General features: G+C 56.1%; 2 protein-coding genes across 4 annotated transcripts in view; both read right to left on the reverse strand.

Annotated features, from left to right (window-relative positions):
• Window positions 1–6,138: 6,138 nt before the first annotated feature.
• Window positions 6,139–8,151, reverse strand: SPPL2C (signal peptide peptidase like 2C; the record flags this gene model as incomplete). Its single annotated transcript, XM_082860896.1, has 1 exon — window positions 6,139–8,151. The coding sequence occupies one exon, from the start codon at window positions 8,149–8,151 to the stop codon at window positions 6,139–6,141; it is 2,013 nt and encodes a 670-aa protein (XP_082717022.1).
• A 9,414-nt stretch (window positions 8,152–17,565) lies between these two features.
• Window positions 17,566–18,685, reverse strand: part of CRHR1 (corticotropin releasing hormone receptor 1) — a gene marked incomplete at both ends in the record, with an annotated part of 48,176 nt that continues 47,056 nt past the window's right edge. For 2 of the 3 annotated variants that reach the window (XM_082860339.1, XM_082860337.1), the window contains 3 exons: window positions 17,566–17,706; window positions 18,210–18,251; window positions 18,439–18,574. In XM_082860339.1, the coding sequence (XP_082716465.1) occupies window positions 17,566–17,706; window positions 18,210–18,251; window positions 18,439–18,574 (319 nt within the window). The remainder of the gene's footprint in view (window positions 17,707–18,209; window positions 18,252–18,438; window positions 18,575–18,685) is intronic. The other variant, XM_082860338.1, reaches the window with a different exon arrangement.

An 18,685-nucleotide genomic window follows, 5' to 3' on the forward strand; every position in this document is an offset into this window, starting at 1 on the left:
GCCTACTGGAGGCTCCCAGGGAGAATCTGGTCTTTGCTCCTTCCAGCTCCTGGGGGCTGCCGGCAATCCTTGGCTGGTGGCCACATCACTCTCAGCTCTGCTTCCATCTTCACATTGCCTTCTCCTCCTCTGTGTGTGTAATCCTCCTCTTATAAGAACCCTTGTGATTACAGTTAGGACCTACTTGGATAATACAAGACAGATTCCCTACCTCAAGGTCCTTAACTTAATCACACCTGCCAAGTCGTCTTTTTCTTCTTCCATATAAGGTAACATTCACAGGTTCCAGGGATTAGGACGTGACTGTCTTTTGGAGGGAACACTATTCAATTTATCGCAACCAGCTTTAAGAATTAAGTGATGTGGGTTGAGACCAGACCCACCCATGGCTCGCACGGTTGTGACTGTAGCAGGGGATGGCCGGGAAGACAATCTGGGCTGCGATGGGTGAGGATTTGCAGGAGGGCTGCCTCTCTTGCCCAGGTTCACTTCACTGTCTGGGTCAGAGCTCCAGGCAGTGGCCAGGCTTTGCCCAGGATGATTTATGAGGGGCTGAGGATTTTGCCCAGAGAAGTTCTCTGCTCTCTGGATCCAAGAGCCTCCTGCTTTAAGAAAACCGAGAATGTGGCGGGAAATTGGGACCTTGTGAAACAATCCCTGAAAGGCAAGCAGTTGCATTCCAGAAAGAGCTTCCTGTTTGTGAAGGGTTCTTGGGTTAGTTTCCAGGTTCTTAGTTACCTTCGCCTTGTCAGTGGCTTGCTGTGTGACCTCGGGCAGGCAGCTCTCACTCTCTGTCCTCAGTTACGGAGAGTTCTGAAAGGTCCCTGGAGGCTCTGCCAACACCCTCACTCAGACCTCATACACCATCCTCCCCCAAGTCTTTTGCACCATTCAAGTCCTTAAGAGGCTGGGGAAGCCACTTAAAGGCATTTCTCAGAACTACTCCTCCCAATGTCAGCAGCCCAGGGTTCTCCCAGTGGAGCCTCAGTTTTCCTTTCCAGCTTCCCCTTCCTGGGGTCTCTCTGAGACTGTGTTCCATAATTCTAGGCAGGCTCAGAGGTGAGATGTGAGACCTGGACTCAGACTTATGTGGCTGGAAGAACTCTAGCCAAGAGTCCTAGAGGCTGAAGAGTAGGTATTCCCAAAGATAAAACTGAGCATCTGGAAAGTAAACCAGTGATGGGCAGGGACGTGCTCACAAACACAATGAATAATCGCTGTGCTGTGTGTGGGAAGGGGCATCTGTGGGCCTACAAGAACAAGTACTGGGGGGACCAGGGGACAAAATGGGGAGTCCCCCTCACCTAGCAACGGTCCACGTCCTGGGGGTCTTGGAACACAGAACTCGTTATTCACAATGAGGTCACTTATTTAAGGTGACCTGATTCTGTGGGGGTGGGGTGAGCACCAGGGCATGGACCCTTCAAGCATCGGGGCTTGTGATGCTGCCTTGGGGCTACTTCATTTCATAAAATATCAATACTCTCAGACCCTTCTCCAGGACACCTCCCCTTCCTCACAGCCAGCTTCTAAAGAGTTAACCTTGGGCCCCGTAGGGACTCCAGAACTTTGCTGATGGGTAGTTTATTATACAGTTTTTGAATATCACCCCTGACTATAATTATTCCAAAGTTCCCTGATGGAATGCCCCTGGCCTTTGGAGTGTGAGCCCGCCTGCTCTTACATTACTGACCAGGAGATGGCAGGACAGGAGCGCACAAAGTTCAGCGTTGCAGGAAAAAAGGCACAAAACCTTCCGCGTTTCAGTCTAACTGAGGAGGGATTCCTCTTCTGGTTATGTGGTGGTGCCCTTGTTCGCCGCCAGGCACCCACCCTCACACCGCACCTCACTGGGCATGGCCGGACATCCTAACCCTTGGAAGGGAAGAGGATGACACCCCCTCTGGGAGCTCAGCCAGGAAGAATCGTAAGCTGATTTGGGAAAGACGGCATTTGGAGGTGTGACAAGTGCTGTCCTGGAAATTTTGCTCTGAAACCTGGGCATCAGGTAATAACATGTGTATCTAGCCTATCATTAGTGCTTAACACGTGTTAGCTGTGTGAACACATACCTCACCTCATTTAATCCTTTCGACAAACCCACAGTGTAAACCTTTGCAGCCCAGTTTACAGATGAGGATATCAAGACACAGAGGGGTGGCTTCAGTTGTCCAGCAACACACGGCAAGTGAGTAGCAATGCTGGACTTCGAATCCAAGTCTCAGTGACTCAGAGCGCAGCTGTGTCCTCCTGTGCTAGCTGAAGAGATGCTTGAGGGTGAATCACAAACCTTCCACACACAGTTACTTCTCAGAGAGGATAGAGGGCTGAACGTCCTGAGGGGCACAGGCAAAGGAATGGGTAGACCCTGGGTTTTCCTGGAGGAGGCATATTTTGCAGATCGGGGTGTGCAGAGAGGAACGGTGTTGAGGATGGGAACTGATCCCAGCCGCTGGGCTGGGAGGCAGAAGACCGGAGTTGTGTTCTGTTTATGCTGTCCCATTGCTGTGTGATGTTGGGCGGCTCCTGACACTCTCTGGGCTTTCCTTTCCTCATCTGTGGGATAGAGCATCTCTTGGGTCCTTGCTGGTTCTCCCTATCAAGGGAAGCCAAAAGCTCTGGTACCAAACTTCTCACCAACTAGAAAACAACTAGGCTGTGACTATTCAGCTCATGGGGTTCTTGCTGGGATTAAATGAGGCCACAGAGAAAAATGCCGGGCAGCCTGAACACGGCGCAGCCCCAGAGCTGGGACTGGGCCACCTGGAGCCCTGGGCATGGCTCAGGAGTTCATTCCTGCCCTGGTCCCATCTTAGTGTTGTTTTTTTGGGGGTGGGGGAGGGGGGTTTGGCTGTGCTGCGCAGCTTGTGGGATCTTAGGCCCCTGACCAGAGAGTCCACTGGACTGCCAGGGAATTCCCCACCTCCCCATCTTAGGTTTCACCTGTCACAGGATGGGCTCTGCAGATGTTGAGATGGGGTTCAAAGTGCAAAAGCAGCAGAGGACGGAACAGGTGAGGGCGGGGGAGCCATCAGACCGGGGCGCAGGCTTGCCTGCCACCGTCTCTGCTAGCCCAGGGGAAGAGGGTCAGGCCCTGGTCCCACTGTACTGCTCTGTCATTAGCTACCCGAGGGTGCAGTACGGATGTGTGTGCATGCCTACTTGCACGTACCCGTGTGTGTGTGTGTGTGTGTGTGTGTGTGTGTGTGTACATGCACATGTGCAGTACTCTGTGTCCCTCTGGCACTCAGATGCGGGTTGCCAACTCTGGGCACCTCTGACAGGTGACAGCCACCTGGATTCGGCCCAATCCCTGGGAAGCAGACTGGCAAAGGGAAACACAGCCCGCAGCTAAGAGAGGATCCTGGCTCTGGAGTCAGGGCAGGAGCAGGGGATGCTGGGTCATCAGAGAAGAGCAGCGACAGCAGCGCTACAAGATGTCGGGCGCCCAGGCTCGGCTCCTTACCCGGATGCTTTAACACGTGCCAGAACCCCCGAGGGAGGCAGTATCATTGCCCCCACTTTATAGACAGAACAGTCTCTGAATGTTAGCCCCTGTTGGGTAGAAGAGTGAGGACAAGAGTTGGATTCATTCTTCCGTGAATCTGTTTGGACATGGCGGGGGGTGGGATGCAGAGGGCTTCCCATGAGCATCCTCTCCGTGGAGGCAGGCATCGCCCTGCCCAGGGGGCTCCAGTCCAGCGTCCTCAGAGCCACACCGACTGCAAGTTCCTGGGAGAGCAGGGCTCCTTTGCCCCCCAGGCGGTGAGGGGGACCGAGAGGCCTCAGCTCTGTTCACCCTCCCCCTTGGGCCTGGCAGAGGGATATAGCCCACGCTTGGCAGGCCCAGTGACGCAGGTCAGCAGTGGGGAGGCCGCCCTGGCTGGAGGTGAGCCAGAGCCTGTGGAGGCCCCTCTGTCCAGCCCAGATGGCCGCTGGCTCCAGCAGAAGGGGCTGCCAACCTCTCCGGTCAGTGTCCTGGCCCGGGTTCCTCTCTCTGCCCTTGTTCAGACCCGGCCTTCAGATGCTGTTTGCCTAGGGGGCTGCGCTTCGTCCCCAGTGAGTGGGACTTCCTTTGAGATGCCCTTTCCCTGGCCCCCTTCCTCCCCACCCCCAGGGCCCAGTCAGAACCCTCAGAGTCTCATCTCCACACTGACCAAGGCCCTGCAGTACCCCAGGGAGGCAGCCTGGGGTGTTCGCTCGTGGTGTTCAGGCTGGAGCAACTCATTCATGCATTCGTTCATTACAACCAGCTTTAAGAATGAAGTGAGGTGGGTTGAGACCAGACCTACCCTTGGCTCACACTCTTGTGGCTGCAGCAGGGCATGGTCTGGAAGGCTGTGGTGGGTGAGGATTCCCAGGAGGGCTGCCTCTCTCGCCCAGGTTCACTTCATTGTCTGGGTCAGAACTCCAGGCAGTGGCCAGGCTTTGCCCAGAATTCATTGGTTCATTTATTCCATTCATTCATTCAATGATTCATTCATTCATTCATGCCTCCAACAAATATAACTCAAGCACCTGCTACATACCAGGCCCTGTTCTACACAGATGAACAAGACAGAGGGTTCCCTGCCCTCACCAAGCTGACATGACTGGGGGAAGACGAGAAGACTAATGAACCGGGTATAGGGTGATGTGATTGAGGCCAGGGGCTGCTTTAGGAAGGGTCATCAAGGTAGGCTTCCATGAGGAGGGGGCGTTTGAGCTAGGGCTGGACGGACAAGAAACTGGCCAGACCCGATTCTGGGGGTAGGAGGAGTGGAAAGTTGCAGGTAGAGGACCCAGCACGTGGGAAGGTCCTGGGGTGTGCAGAGGGAAGGTGTGTATGACGGGGACTGGTGTGTGCTCGCTGGTGGTGGTAAGAGCAGGAATGCTGGAGGGGAGGAGGGGAGGAAGTTGGGGCCAGAACCCAAAGGCTTGTAGGGGTTGGATTTGATTCTTTCAGCTCCTTTCACAAAGGGGAGTAATATACACAGAGCTAACGTTCATATCGATCTCCCTACATGCATTGCGTCAGCCCTCGTATATAAGCCAATGCAGTCATACCTCCCCCAAACCCCCACAGTAGGTCCTATTATTATCCCATTCTACAGGTGAGAAAACCGAGGCACTAAGAGGTTAAATCACTTGCTCAATGACACAGGACAGGTCAGTGGTGGAGCTGGAATTTCCGGTAGGCTGCGGGTTCCAGAACTCTAACCACACTGCCCCTCCCCCATAGCCTCCTCCGGAAGCCTTCCCTCACCCCAGAGTTTGTTTGCTCTGCTTAAGCAACATATAAACACACCACAAAACTAAAGAAACTGTGGAGTCCTCAAGAGGTCATTTTGTCCATGACCCTGCCTCCAGGTGGACATGGTATAGGTCCCATTTTGAAGATGAGACTCCTGAACCTCAAAGGGGTTAAGAGATTGGTCCATCGTCCAGGGTCAGAGAAGGAAGCACGGGAACTAGAGCCGTGGTCTCCTAAATTCTTCCACTCCGGCTCCAACCTCTCCATCCCCGTTTTGAGATGAGTCTCAAGTTGTTTCTTGTCTGTTCTCCATGCCCCACCCTTCCCCCAGCTGGACAGCAGTCTCCCTCTGTGCCCACCACAGGGTGGTGTACACAGTAGGCACACACTTGGTGTCTGTGGATGCAGCGGGTGGCTGACAGCAGGCACGTGCTGGGCGTGGTGTTGCTGTCCAGGACGCCTAGAGCAGGGACGCTTAGCAGGAAGGGTGGTAGTGAGCTGACACTTGAAGGCTGCTTAGAAATTCTCCAATGAGTGAGGGAGCTGGGCTGTGATATATCTGTCTGGGATGGGAAGGGTGTCTCAGCCAGAGGGAAAAGCATGTGCAAAGAGAGAGGGAGAGGACGTGGTGTGATCAAGGAAGAGTAATTGTTCAATTGGACCTGAGCATGAGAAAAAGCTGGGCAGTGAGGCCGGGGCTGGGCTGCAGGGGGAGATGGGGCCTGTCCTAAGGGCCCCCCAGTCTCTGCATGGACTTATTCCGCGGTTGCCACTTTCTTAGAGTCCCAACAAACAAAGAGGCTCTGTTGGGTAGATATGGAATATCTTTAATGCCCCGATTTCTTTGTGCCACACATGGCTTTGCTCTGCAATAGTCTAGAGGCACGAGTCCTGGGGTCCCCGGTTCACAAAGGAGCCTGGGTTGACACGCTCTTCTTTACCTCCAGGCCCTTCTTCTTGTGGAGCCCTGTCCGGGGCAGGCCAGCATCGTGGGCCTGGGCCTGGGCGTGGGTGTGGCCCAGCTCCGAGGGCGGCGGCATGAGTGGCATCAGTGGCGTCAGCTCCTCTGAGGCCGCAGGGTGGGTACAGGGCAGCTCATCAGCCTCCAGGATGGCATCACTCCAGCCCTCAGAGCTGTCACTGTGGCCTTCAGGACTGGTGGCTTCATCCTCAGATATGGTGACAATCTCAGCCGTGTCCTTCCCAAGGCCGCCGTCTAAGTTCCCTGCCAGGTGCTCAGTGGCCCCCGCAAGCTCGCTGGCTCTGTGGACATCTGCTGCGTGCTCCTGCTTCTGCTCAGAGCCAACTGAAGGGGCACCGCAGAGCCCTGGCACCAGCCGGGCGGGGGTCTGGGCTCTGCACTGGCCAGTCCAAAAGAGGGTGAGTTCTTGGCGGCAGGCAGCCACGGCCAGGCTGGTGAGCAGGGTGCTGGACACCAGGTAGAGCAGGGCGGGCTGGCCCATCTGCATGAGTGCCATGGCCACAAAAGTGACCAGCAGGCCCACAGCGTAGGCCACGGTGCAGGCTATGAAGTAGACCTGCCGCGAGCGGATATGCACGTCAAAGCGGTGACAGTAGGCCACCAAGAGGCCGGGGACCACGATGTCACCGAAGCCAAGGATGGAGAAGGGCTGGTCACACAGGGTCAAGGCCGAGAAGCTCAGCCGGGGCACCTTGAGCGCCATGGGCAGCCTCTCGTGGCTCAAGGAGTCTGCGGGGCCCAAGGCTACCTCCAACATGATGCTGTTGCCGGTCCTGGTGAGCAGGGGCGTGACGAAGACGAAGAAGACATCAAAGGCCAGCAGGGCCAGCAGGAGGGAGGCACAGCTCTTGAGGGTGGACAGGCGCACACGCCGCAGGATGAAAAGGCAGTAGGCCACACCCAGCATGTCCTGCAGGAGCCACGCCCAGCGGTCCTCGTTGCGGTAGGCGACCCAGAGGACCGTCACCACCACGCACAGGCCGGCCAGCAGGGGCAGCTGCAGACAGGCCCGGCGGCCGGGCAGGAGCCACCGGTATCGCGGCACCACGGACACCAGGCAGCTGTAGAGGCCGGTGCTGGCGCCCAGGCCGAAGATGGCGATCTGGACATAGACAAAACAGTCGTAGAAGAAGTAGAGCAGCAGCATGTTGGAGGAGGACACGGCGACCACTGCGCCCGTCATGGCCGGCGTGAAGTCCACTGCTGCGTCTTCTTGCTTGTGCCCCTGCTGGGCTGCCACTGCTTCCTGCTGGTTCTGACCGCCAGGCCCCCCTCCCCCTTGGGCCAGGCGCCGCCGCAGCCGGTGAGCCTCGGTCACTCCGGCCCAGTAGCCGCCCATGGCCACGGTGCCTACAGCCAGGATGAAGATGACCACCATGTCGTAGTCAAGGACGGGCTCTGGGGGTGCGTACAAGGCCACGCGGACCCCGGCGCCGCCATGGGTGTAGCTCAGGACGTCGAGCATGTCGGTGTAGCGGAGCACGGCCACGGGGATGGTGAGGTCTGGCAGGGGCTTGTGGCGGTCCTGGGTGGCCGGGGTGCTGTCTGAGCGCTGTCGGCTGCTGACCTGGCTCACGATGAGCAGCCCGTGGGCTCCTCGGGCCTGAGCCAGCCAGCCTTTGGCGTAGAAGCTGCAGTTACCCCTCATGACCATGGCGGTGGTCTGGCGGAGGGGCCGCTGGCTGGGGGAGCCGGGGTGGGCCTGGTGGGGGGAGTCCTCGCCTGGGCACCAGGGTGCATGGGTACCATCGTACAGGGGCAGGAGTGGGGCGTGGTGTAGGTCCCGGGGCAGGGTGACATAGTCGGAGCGGAACAGGACGCAGTAGTCCTTGCTCCAGTTGTCTGACACCACGTGGACCACAGCACGCTCCCCCCGGGCCACGGTGCTGGCAAAGAGGAAGAGGAATAGAAAGAGGAGGAAGCCCGGGCACGCCATGCTCCTCAGGTACCTACTGCCGCGTCCCGTGTGGCAGCTGCCCACAGCCCGCTGCCCCCTCTGGGGGCTGGGTGTGGCCCTCAGTCACAGAGCGGAAGCTTTGTCTTCCATCCAGGAAACCAGGGCCACACCTATGGAGTCACAAAGCCGTGCAGCCTCTCGGAATCCTGTCCCCCAGCCCTGCCTCTGGGAGCAGAGGTCATCTGGGTCCCCCTACTCTGCCTGGCTCCCAGTGGAGCTGGACCAGCGAATTTGAAACAAGAGGCGAGAGGATGGGGTTGAGGACCCCAGACAGGATTCTGGAACCACCTTGCCCTTTACGCACTGGGCAACCCGGGCAGAGGCCTCTCCTCTCTGTGCCTGAGAAATGAGGACATTAGACCAGAGAGTTTCCAAGGCCCCTGGGAGCCCTGACCTCAGTGATATTGTGCACTTTTATTGAATTCTTACTAAGTGCCAGGTTCTTTACCTGTACTCACAGCACCCTGCAAGGAGGTATTACTACACCCATCCAGCACGAGGCTGCGAGCTGTCTTTTATTTTATTTATTTATTTATTTATTTTTTAACATCTTTATTGGGGTATAATTGCTTTACAATGGTGTGTTAGTTTCTGCTTTATAACAAAGTGAATCAGTTATACATATACATATGTTCCCATATCTCTTCCCTCTTGCGTCTCCCTCCCTCCCACCCTCCCCATCCCACCCTTCCAGGCTGTCACAAAGCACCGAGCCAATATCCCTGTGCCATGCGGCTGCTTCCCACTAGCTATCTATCTTACTACGTTTGTTAGTGTGTACATGTCCATGACTCTCCCTCGCCCCGTCACTGTTCACCCTTCCCCCTCCCCATAACCCCAAGTCCGTTCTCTAGGAGGTCTGCGTCTTTATTCCTGCCTTACCCCTAGGTTCTTCATGACATTTTTTTTTCTTAAATTCCATATATATGTGTTAGCATACGGTATTTGTCTTTCTCTTTCTGACTTACTTCACTGTGTATGACAGACTCTAGGTCTATCCACCTCATTACAAATAGCTCAATTTCGTTTCTTTTTATGGCTGAGTAATATTCCATTGTATATATGTGCCACATCTTCTTTATCCATTCATCCGATGATGGGCACTTAGGTTGTTTCCATCTCCGGGCTATTGTAAATAGAGCTGCAATGAACATTTTGGTACATGACTCTTTTTGAATTTTGGTTTTCTCAGGGTATATGCCCAGTAGTGGGATTGCTGGGTCATATGGTAGTTCTATTTGTAGTTTTTTAAGGAACCTCCATACTGTTCTCCATAGTGGCTGAACCAATTCACATTCCCACCAGCAGTGCAAGAGGGTTCCCTTTTCTCCACACCCTCTCCAGCATTTATTGTTTCTAGATTTTTTGATGATGGCCATTCTGACTGGTGTGAGATGATATCTCATTGTAGTTTTGATTTGCATTTCTCTAATGATTAGTGATGTTGAGCATTCTTTCATGTGTTTGTTGGCAGTCTGTATATCTTCTTTGGAGAAATGTCTATTTAGGTCTTCTGCCCATTTTTGGATTGGGTTGTTTGTTTTTTTGTTATTGAGCTGCATGAGCTGCTTGTAAATTTTGGAGATTAATCCTTTGTCGGTTGCTTCATTTGCAAATATTTTCTCCCATTCTGAGGGTTGTCTTTTGGTCTTGTTTGTGGTTTCCTTTGCTGTGCAAAAGCTTTGAAGTTTCATTAGGTCCCATTTGTTTATTTTTGTTTTTATTTCCATTACTCTAGGAGGTGGGTCAGAAAGAATCTTGCTGTGATTTATGTCATAGAGTGTTCTGCCTATGTTTTCCTCTAAGAGTTTGATAGTTTCTGGCCTTATATTTAGGTCTTTAATCCATTTTGAGCTTATTTTTGTGTATGGTGTTAGGGAGTGATCTAATCTCATACTTATACATGTACCTGTCCAGTTTTCCCAGCACCACTTATTGAAGAGGCTGTCCTTTCTCCACTGTACATTCCTGCCACCTTTATCAAAGATAAGGCGTCCATATGTGCATGGGTTTATCTCTGGGCGAGCTGTCTTTTAAATCACGCCCCTTTGGGCAGGCACATGACTGGAGTTTTATTCCCAGACTCCCCTGGATTTAGGAATGGCCACGTGGCCATTTCTCACCAATGGAATTGAGCAGAAAATGATGTGAGTCCCTCGGGGACCCAGACAGAGACTGTGGGGCTCCTTGTCCATCCCTTTCCTTTTCTCACAAATCAGTCACGGACAGGCCACTGGCTATGGAGAGGAGGGCGTTGTCCTAAGGGATGGGGAGAAAGGGAGCGAAAGGAGCCAGGTCGCTGGATGTCTGCATGGAGCATGGGATGCTCACCGCGGACTGTTAGATACATTATCTTCCTTAAGCCACTGGCTTATTATGAGTCTCTTTGTTACAGCAGCTTAAACTTACCTGAATACCCCCACTTCACGGATGTGTAAACCGAGGCTCACAGAAGCCCACCCCATGGGCCCCAGCCCCGGTTCCCAGATCCAGCTCTCACACTGGACATGACCCTTAGGTCTTGCCCTGTCCAGGGAACTGCCTGGGGCCTGCCCGTCTCCCTGACGGCTTGACTGCAGCTCTGATCTCTGGCCCAAGGCCTCACCCGCTGCTCGTTCTTGTCCTTCAGGCCCTACCTCCAAGGACAGCTCCACCACGTCCAGGAGACTCTAGGCCCTGTTCTTTTTTTTGTCTTCGTTGCTGTGTGTGGGCTTTCGCTAGTTGTGGCGAGCAGGGGCTACTCTTCGTTGCGGTGAGCCGGCTTCTCATTGCAGTGGCTTCTCTGGTTGCGGAGCACGGGCTCTAGGAGCGCGGGCTTCAGTAGTTGCGGCAGGCGGGCTTCAATAGTTGTGGCGCACGGGCTTAGTTGCTCCGCGGCATGTGGGATCTTCCCGGACCAGGGCTCGAACCCATGTCTCCTGCATTGGCAGGCGGATTCTTCCACTGTGCCACCAGAGAAGTCTCTGGGTCTTTTAAAAAACCAAAGACTAAGACAGCTACTGGGGTATTATTATAAAATAAAATAAAATAAAACAGATAATAACAGGTTTTGGCACGGATATGGAGAAATTGGGATTCTCGTATGTTGCTGGCGGGAATATTGTAAATGGTACAGTCACTGTGGAAAACACTTGGCCGTTCCTTGATAAGTTAAACAGAAAGTTACCATATGACCCAGCAATTCCACTCCTGGGCATATACCCCAAAGAATGGAAAACAGGTGTTCAAACAAAAACTTGTACTTGAATGTTTGTAGCAGCACTCTTCACAATAACTTGGAATAGATGAAAAGAACCCAAATGTCCTTCAGCTGATGAACGGATAAAGAACGTGTAGTCTACCCGTACAATGGAGTATCATTCTGCCCTACAAAGGAGTGAAGTTCTGATGCACAGTACAATGTGGAGGAACCTTGAAAACATGAAGCAGCGGAAAGAAGCCAGACACAAAAGGACAAATATCACATGACTCTACTTTTATGAAATTTCCTGAATAGGCAAATTGTAGAGACAGAAGGCAGGTTGGTGGTGGCTGGAGGCTGGGGGAGGGGCGGAGGGGGAGTGACTGCTCAATGCGTCCGGGGTTTCATTAGGGTGATGAAAAGGTTCTGGAACTGGATCGAGGTGATGGTTGCACAGCACCGTGAGTGTATTTAATATGTTGAATCGGATGAAATGGTAAGTTTTATATTGTGTGTGTTTTACCACGATTTTCAAAGGAACAAAGCAAGGAGCGGCTCCGGACCCCTCCAGGGCACTGTGCTCAGGACAGGCCTCATTGTAATTCTTCTGGACCCAATCAGACCAGCATATGCCCCCATTTGGGGTTCAAAAACATGGGCCCCCCAGAGCCTGCTCCTGCCTCTCCCCCACCCCGATCTACCCTTAGGCTCCTGGTGGCCTGGGCTTAACGAATTCTCTGGAGGCTCATTTCCTTTGAGGCTCTTCCTGGGACCCAGCTCACAGAAGGCTTTTGGGTGTCTGTCCAATTGCTGCTTCCCCAGATCCCCCCATCCCCTCTCCCAGCACCAGCCCCCAGCCCCCAGCCATGGAACTGCTCCTCTCTGTGGCTGCATGGTGCCCTGACCACGCCCTGCAGGATGCCCTGGTAGGCGTGGTCACACAAGTGGCCGACGCCCACTCCCCAGGCTGTGTTTCTGCTCTAAGACTCTGCATCACCCACTCTCCCCTACGCCCTCCCCAGATTCCACCCCTTTCCTTGAGGGCATCCCCCTGATCTGAAGCTTCTGTTCCTTCCCCACTTCCCCCCTTAGCTATGGCCTGGGCTCTCAGGGTCACTGTCCAGGGCAGGCCAGGGGCAGTGTCTCTGCCTTCTGTGTGGGGATGTAGGTGGCACCTGGAACACTTATCTTTATCCACTCAGGGCAGAGAGGGCAGCAGGTCCCAGGCAATGGGTCTCAGCCCAGTGGGGTTGCTCAGGAAGTGTGGGATGGTGCCCAGCTCACCGGGCCCGTGCACTGCCCTTGTTTCCTGGCCCAGATCTGTCCTAGCTGCATGTTCTAGAGATGGTACAGACACCGAGAAGGGATCAGATTACCGTCTTCTCCTTCCCCCGAAACCCCAGTAATGAAAGCAAGAGAGGCAGGAGCACGCTGCTTCTGCCCCCACCTGCCTTGGACCAGTGGGCAATGAGGCTGGGCAGCAGGCATCTGTCCTGGACCCTTTGGAGGGGCAGAGGGGGTGGGTGGCAGCCTGATGGCCAAAGGTGGTCTCTGGAGTTATTTCCAAATGATGATCTCATTGGTGTTTTCAACACACCGAGAGCTTTGAAAACTATACTTGGTCCAGGACTCTCTTGACCCAAGCCTGCCCAGCAGGGTCTGCGGGGTAGTGGGGCCGTGGAAGGTAGGAAAGAGGAGGTGATGCTCTGAAATGGAGCAGGGACAGGGCTGGGGACGCCGGGAGGCAGGCAGTCTGGGACTGGCCTGGAGGCTGGGCTGGCGGGTTAGGCAGTGGGCCCACCTGAGGCCACGCTTGGCGGGCACAAACGCCTGCATCCAGCTTTGTCTCTGAACACCGTTCGTCCACAAAATTGGAGAAACTGAAGAATTTCCGTAGGAAGAGGACTGGACGGAGCAGTGGGTCAGGGAGGAGAACTCTGCAAAGAACTCCTGCTGCACAGGGGTTAAACACTGTGGGGGCCAAGTGAGGCCAGACTGGGTTCACATCCAGCCATGCCACTGCTGGGCACGTCCCAACCTCTCTGGGCATTGCTTTCCCCATATGTTAAATGGGGATAACAGCTCCTTCCTCATAGGGTGGTATGAAGAGTAGATGAGACCAGTATGTAAGGGGCTTAGCAAGGGGGCTCCCGGTGAGCGTCAGTGATAGTATTGCTGAAATGTAGGAAGCACCCCCTCTGTTTGAACCAAGGGTGGGCAGGTCAGTTTGAAGTCAGGGGGCTGGATGAGATGAGCTTGAGAGACCCCTGAGCTGGAGGCCAGTGACACCCTCACATGGGCTGGGCAGGGAGACCCACAGAGGCTTCTGGTGACCTGGGCTGTACTGCTTGCAGTTAAGCATCATTTTAAGGAGTGGAGGGGAGCAGGATGTTGGGAAGGTGGGGAAGGGGTTGCTGGATATACAGAACCCTCATCGCTCCCACCCAGCTGGGCTCAGCAGCCAGACACTGGCCGGGCCGTCTTTGGGCCGGTTTCATCTTTGCCTGGGACACGTCCCCGATCTGAATCCCCGAGGCCTCCTCGCTGTCCCCTCCCTCCAGAGCTGCTTTATCAGTCCTGGCCTCCCCAAACCCAAGCCCAGTGACTTCAGTCAACTGATGGGGTAGAAAGAGGCCTGGATTTGGAGCCAGAGACCTTTGATCTCAGGGGAGTCGCTTGGCCTCAGTTTTCTCGGCTGTAAAATGGGCTGGTTCTGTTCCCTACTTCCGTGAATGCTATAAAGGATTTTGTGGATTGCAAAGCAATCTACAAATGTCCTCAATTAATTATTATCTGGATTCCAAAACCTCCCTCCCTCCTCGATCTGCACCCTCTGCCCTGACTTCCGGTCCCAGGGTGTCTGTCAGGGTCCCAGTCTGGGTCCCATCAGCAGCAGGGGGACTGAGGAGGCCTTGCGGGGGAAGCCGAGGACCCCAAGGCAGGGGCTATAGCTTCACACTCAAGGAGGGGGGAGCCAGAACTGGAAAACCCAAACCCCACAGGGTGGTTTTTCCTGTACTGGTGATCTGTGCCCATGAGGGAGGGACCCAAGGAGAAAAGGGCTCAGGTGGGGGAACTTTTAGGGAACTGCAGCCTCTGAGTGTGGCATGGAGAAAAATTCTTCCCAGCTTGAGAGAGGGGCCTGTCCCGCAGTGATCTCCACCCTGCAGCTGCTCGGCCCCTTCCCACAGTGGGGTGACATGTGTGTCTGTTGGCCCATCACACAGCCACAGCCCCAAGGGACCTCCCTTCCCACCCACCCACAAGTCGAAGGTCAGGGCAGAATGACTCAGAAATCCCATCGGGGGCCTGCCTTGACTCCTGCCCTGCAGCCCATGGAAGGGTTAAACTCGGCACACCTGCCCCTGGCAGGAGGGGCTGCAGTTCTTTGCAGCCCAGTTGTTTCCGGCTGTGCTGCAGCAGCCCCTCCACCCTTACAGTCTCTGGACGAGAGGGATTCTGAGGTTCATCTGAAACAGCGCCCACGGCCCAGGGACCCCTTGCGGCTTCTGTGATGCGCCCCAGCCTCGCCTTGGATGTCCTCCCACGACCTTCCAGCGCCGGCAGCTCTGAGCTGTGCAGCCTGTGTGGCGTACGTCCTGGAGGTGCTGCTCGCCTGCACCCGCCCACAGAGCTGAGAGCACAGTAGGCATGCAAAGGGCGCCCATCAGCTAAAACAGTCCGGAGGCACAAGCAGGAAAAGGGGCACCGCCCCAGCTTGGCCCCTTCAAGACCCCTTGCCTATAAAGCCCCCTCACCGTCGCCCCCAGCCCCTCTCAGGCTCCTCTGTCCTTGGGATGCCCCCAGCCCCCCACATCCCAACACTGTCCATGAAATGCCTTTGCTTTCTCACTTCTCCTTCACTGGGTGGAAGGCCACGTTGAGAAAGGTGCCTCACTTGTGGCCATTTGAGACGCAAGTCACTTCTGGTCCCCCTTGTCAGCTAGGACCCTTTGTGCGGCTGTCCCACCCCAGCTGCTCTGGAAGCTGTCAGCATATCTCCGTCTTGGTGCCCCTGGTCCTATTCTCATGGCTTCCTCTGCTCAGCTGGTCCCCCCATCTCCCTCCTTAAGGGGACAGCGCTTGGGGAGTTAGCAGAGCAGGGTACCCCACATGGTCTTCAGGGACAGCCCCAGCTCCTCCCTCGGGGAGCAGTCAGATCCTCCCCCACTGGACCTCCCCTGCCCCAGTCGAAGCTGCGGGGCTCCCAGCACCGCGGTCATCTGTCTGTCCTGGTGTCCTGATAGCACACGCACCCGTGTGCACATGTGTGCGCATGCACTCGTGCATACACACACACCCCTGCGTGGCCCTCTTTCCGGGTCAGAGACTCAGAGGCAAGGCCCGGGCCTGAGTGTGCTGGGTGGAGCGTCTGTGCCCCAACCACCTCCTGCCCGGAGGACGTGGCCCACGTTGTGCCCGGCACTCTCCCGGACTCCGCAGGAGGTGCAGGGATTTACTGTCCCCCAGGAGCTGGTGGATACACATCCCTCGCCCCTCAGGTGGGACGACGCAGGTCTGGGTCCCACCCGGCTCTCCCAGCTTCCGCAGCAGGACTGCCTGCAGCTGCCCACGGTGGCGGGCGTGTGCGCCCCTACCCTGGAGTTGGCTCTCAAAGCCTTGTTTCTTGGTATGCTTCTGGGGTTTCCATGCTAAGACAGCATTCAAGCCTGTTTGGCCTCCCCTGCTTCCTAATTCCTTCCTGTTCCCAGCTTCTCTCCTCCCCTGAGGCTGGGACACACTTTGGTCTGGTCCCACTGACTCACCTGTGCTCAAGCTGTGCCCGGCCCGTGGTGTCCGCCACCTTCTCCCTACGACTCGCCCCCTTACAAAAGCTGCCCTTACCTGGTCCCCGCAGACCCATGCCCTTCTCCTAAGTCCTCTCCTGGACCTCAGGGGCTCCCCTAGCGCCCCATCATTGGCGTGTGTCTGAGTGCCACTGGTTTCCCAACCACACGGTGACCCTAAAGGCTGAAAGTGGCCTCCATTTCTCTGTGGTACCCTCCCTACCCAGCCCTAGCACATACCAGGCTTCACAAGTGCTGGTTGAAAGAGAAACACTATTATTTACACTGGCCACCCCCATCTCCCAGCCCCACTCCCCCAAAGCCCTGCTCCGGCTATCCAGTATCTCTGGATGTGGCTGTGTCCTTACCAGGGGTGTAAGCGGTCAGCTGGCTGGTTGCCCCAGGAGCCGCTTGTCCTGCTCTGGGGAACTTGAGGCAGAGGGGGGCTGAGTGCCCCACCCTCTTCTATCTTTGCTTAGCTAATGATGCTTCCCAATGAGGTCATCCAAGGGCCACAGGGTCCCTTTGACCAGCAGAGGGGTTGCCCCAGAGGCCAGGTCACTGAAAACAGCAGGCTGGGTGGCCCCCAGTATTCTCTGCCCCTCAAAGGGAGGCTGGCTTTGGCTGGGGCACACACTGGCTTTTGCTCAAGGACACTCTGTCACCCTCCCACCTCCCCATCATCTCACGAAGGGGGAGACACCTGGGGCAGGAGGTGAAGGAGGGGGAACCCATGTGGGCTGTGGGGTAGTAAGGGTGCAAGGCAGCGAGGCAGGGCGTTTCTGGTGGCAGTGCCACAGGGTCACATGAATTTCCGGCGGCTTGGGAGGGTTTCGGTGATGTGGCCTGATGTCTGATGCCACCTGATTTCTAACAATGTCTGCAGGGCTTCTGACAACATGGCCTTGGTTCCCAGTGGTGTTGGAAAGCACTGCTAAGGCCTGGAGGCATCATCACGGTGGCTTGAACGCTGTCACAAGAGTTTCCCATGATGCTCCTGGAGGAGTGGATGGCCCCGCACAGTCGCTGAGGACATCCCGGGGTCTCCAATGGGCTGCCATCTTGTGCTCTGGACGCAAACACCTCTTGGAGGGACCCACACGCTGCTTTGGATTCCCTGCTCTCCATCTCCACTCCATTTCTGTTCCATTCTTGGGGCAAAGGGGAGCCAGAGGCCCTGGGCCCAGCGCAGGCCTATAGGCTATCTTCCATTCATCCCGTGGCCCAGACTGCTCTCAGAGGCCTGGAACTCCTGCTCAGCTAGGGGTGCGGGAGGGGCCTCCGGGCTCTCAGTGCCAGCCAGCTACTCCCGGGGGCACAGGGTGTGGGAGAGAGCTGGTCCCCTCCACAGACAGGGCGGCCAGCTGAGCCTGGCGACCGTCTCCCCAGCCGTGGATCTTGGGGGCCACTCCACGGCCCTCCAGCTCAGACTGCTGTGGACTGCTTGATGCTGTGAAAGCTGACACGGGTGGGGGAGGTGGGGATGGACATGGCGCGGGCCACGCGGGCGCGGATCGAGTGCTTGTCCTGCCATCGGTGCCACCTCTTCCGGATGGCAGAGCGGACCTGTGGGCACAGAGCAGAGCACAAGGTCTGAGCCGGGGTTTCAGGACCCCCCTCCCTCCCCCAGGGCTTCCACAAGCAGCTATACAGGGGAGCCGTGCACAGGGCGCCACGTCGGAGGTGGCAACATTCACATCATCAACATTGTTGCTTCGCATATTTGTTAGGACAATTTTCTCAAGCGTTCTGAGCAAGGGGTACCTTTCTCAAATCCACCCAAAGGTGTCATATGGCCTTTGCCTTGAAGAATCTCTACCCTCAACCCATACACATCTCCTGCCCTCAAACTACATACACCCCTTGTCCCAGGGCTCCGCTTCCTGGTTTTCAACAGCCCATTTCACAGACTCATGGATGAGACTGGAGCCCCGGCTTCTGGCTCCCACACCTACTGCCTATGAGAGCAAAGAAGTGGGCTTGCCACCTCGGGCAGGAGGAGGCTACGGACAGTCTCTGGTCCCAGCAGGCCTCCTGCCGTCCCGAGTCCTGGGGCCCCAGGTCCTTACCTCGCTGTTGAGGAAGCAGTAGAACACAGACACGAAGAAACCCTGGCGTGGAGGGAGAAGGTGGGTCAAGGCACGGGGGCAGGTGCGGCCCCATCCAGCTTCGGGGCTGACCCTTTTCTGTCCCCAGCCTCCCACTCCTCCAGGCCCCTGCCTGGAAGAGTTCCCACCCGAAGAGGTGCAGGGGGCAGTCAGGGCTGGAGCGAGGGGCTGGGGTGGGGGACGGCTGTACCTGGAAGGATTCCAGGAAGGAGTTGAAGTAGATGAAGACGACCCGGGAGACCTCGTCCTCCCCGGGGTTCACGAAGAACAGCATGTACGTGATGCCCAGGAGGGGTAGCAGCACCAGGGTGGCTTTCACAGCCTTCCTGGGGTGGGGCGGGTAGGGGGGGAGGCCCAGAGTCACAGCCCACCCGGGAGGGGGCTGGGGCCTCCGGCTTGGTGAGAAGGACCGGGTCTGGGGGAGGGCTGTAGCAGAT

This window comes from Leucopleurus acutus (assembly GCF_964270905.1).
Source record: "Leucopleurus acutus genome assembly, chromosome: 19".
Lineage (NCBI taxonomy): Eukaryota > Metazoa > Chordata > Mammalia > Artiodactyla > Delphinidae > Leucopleurus > Leucopleurus acutus.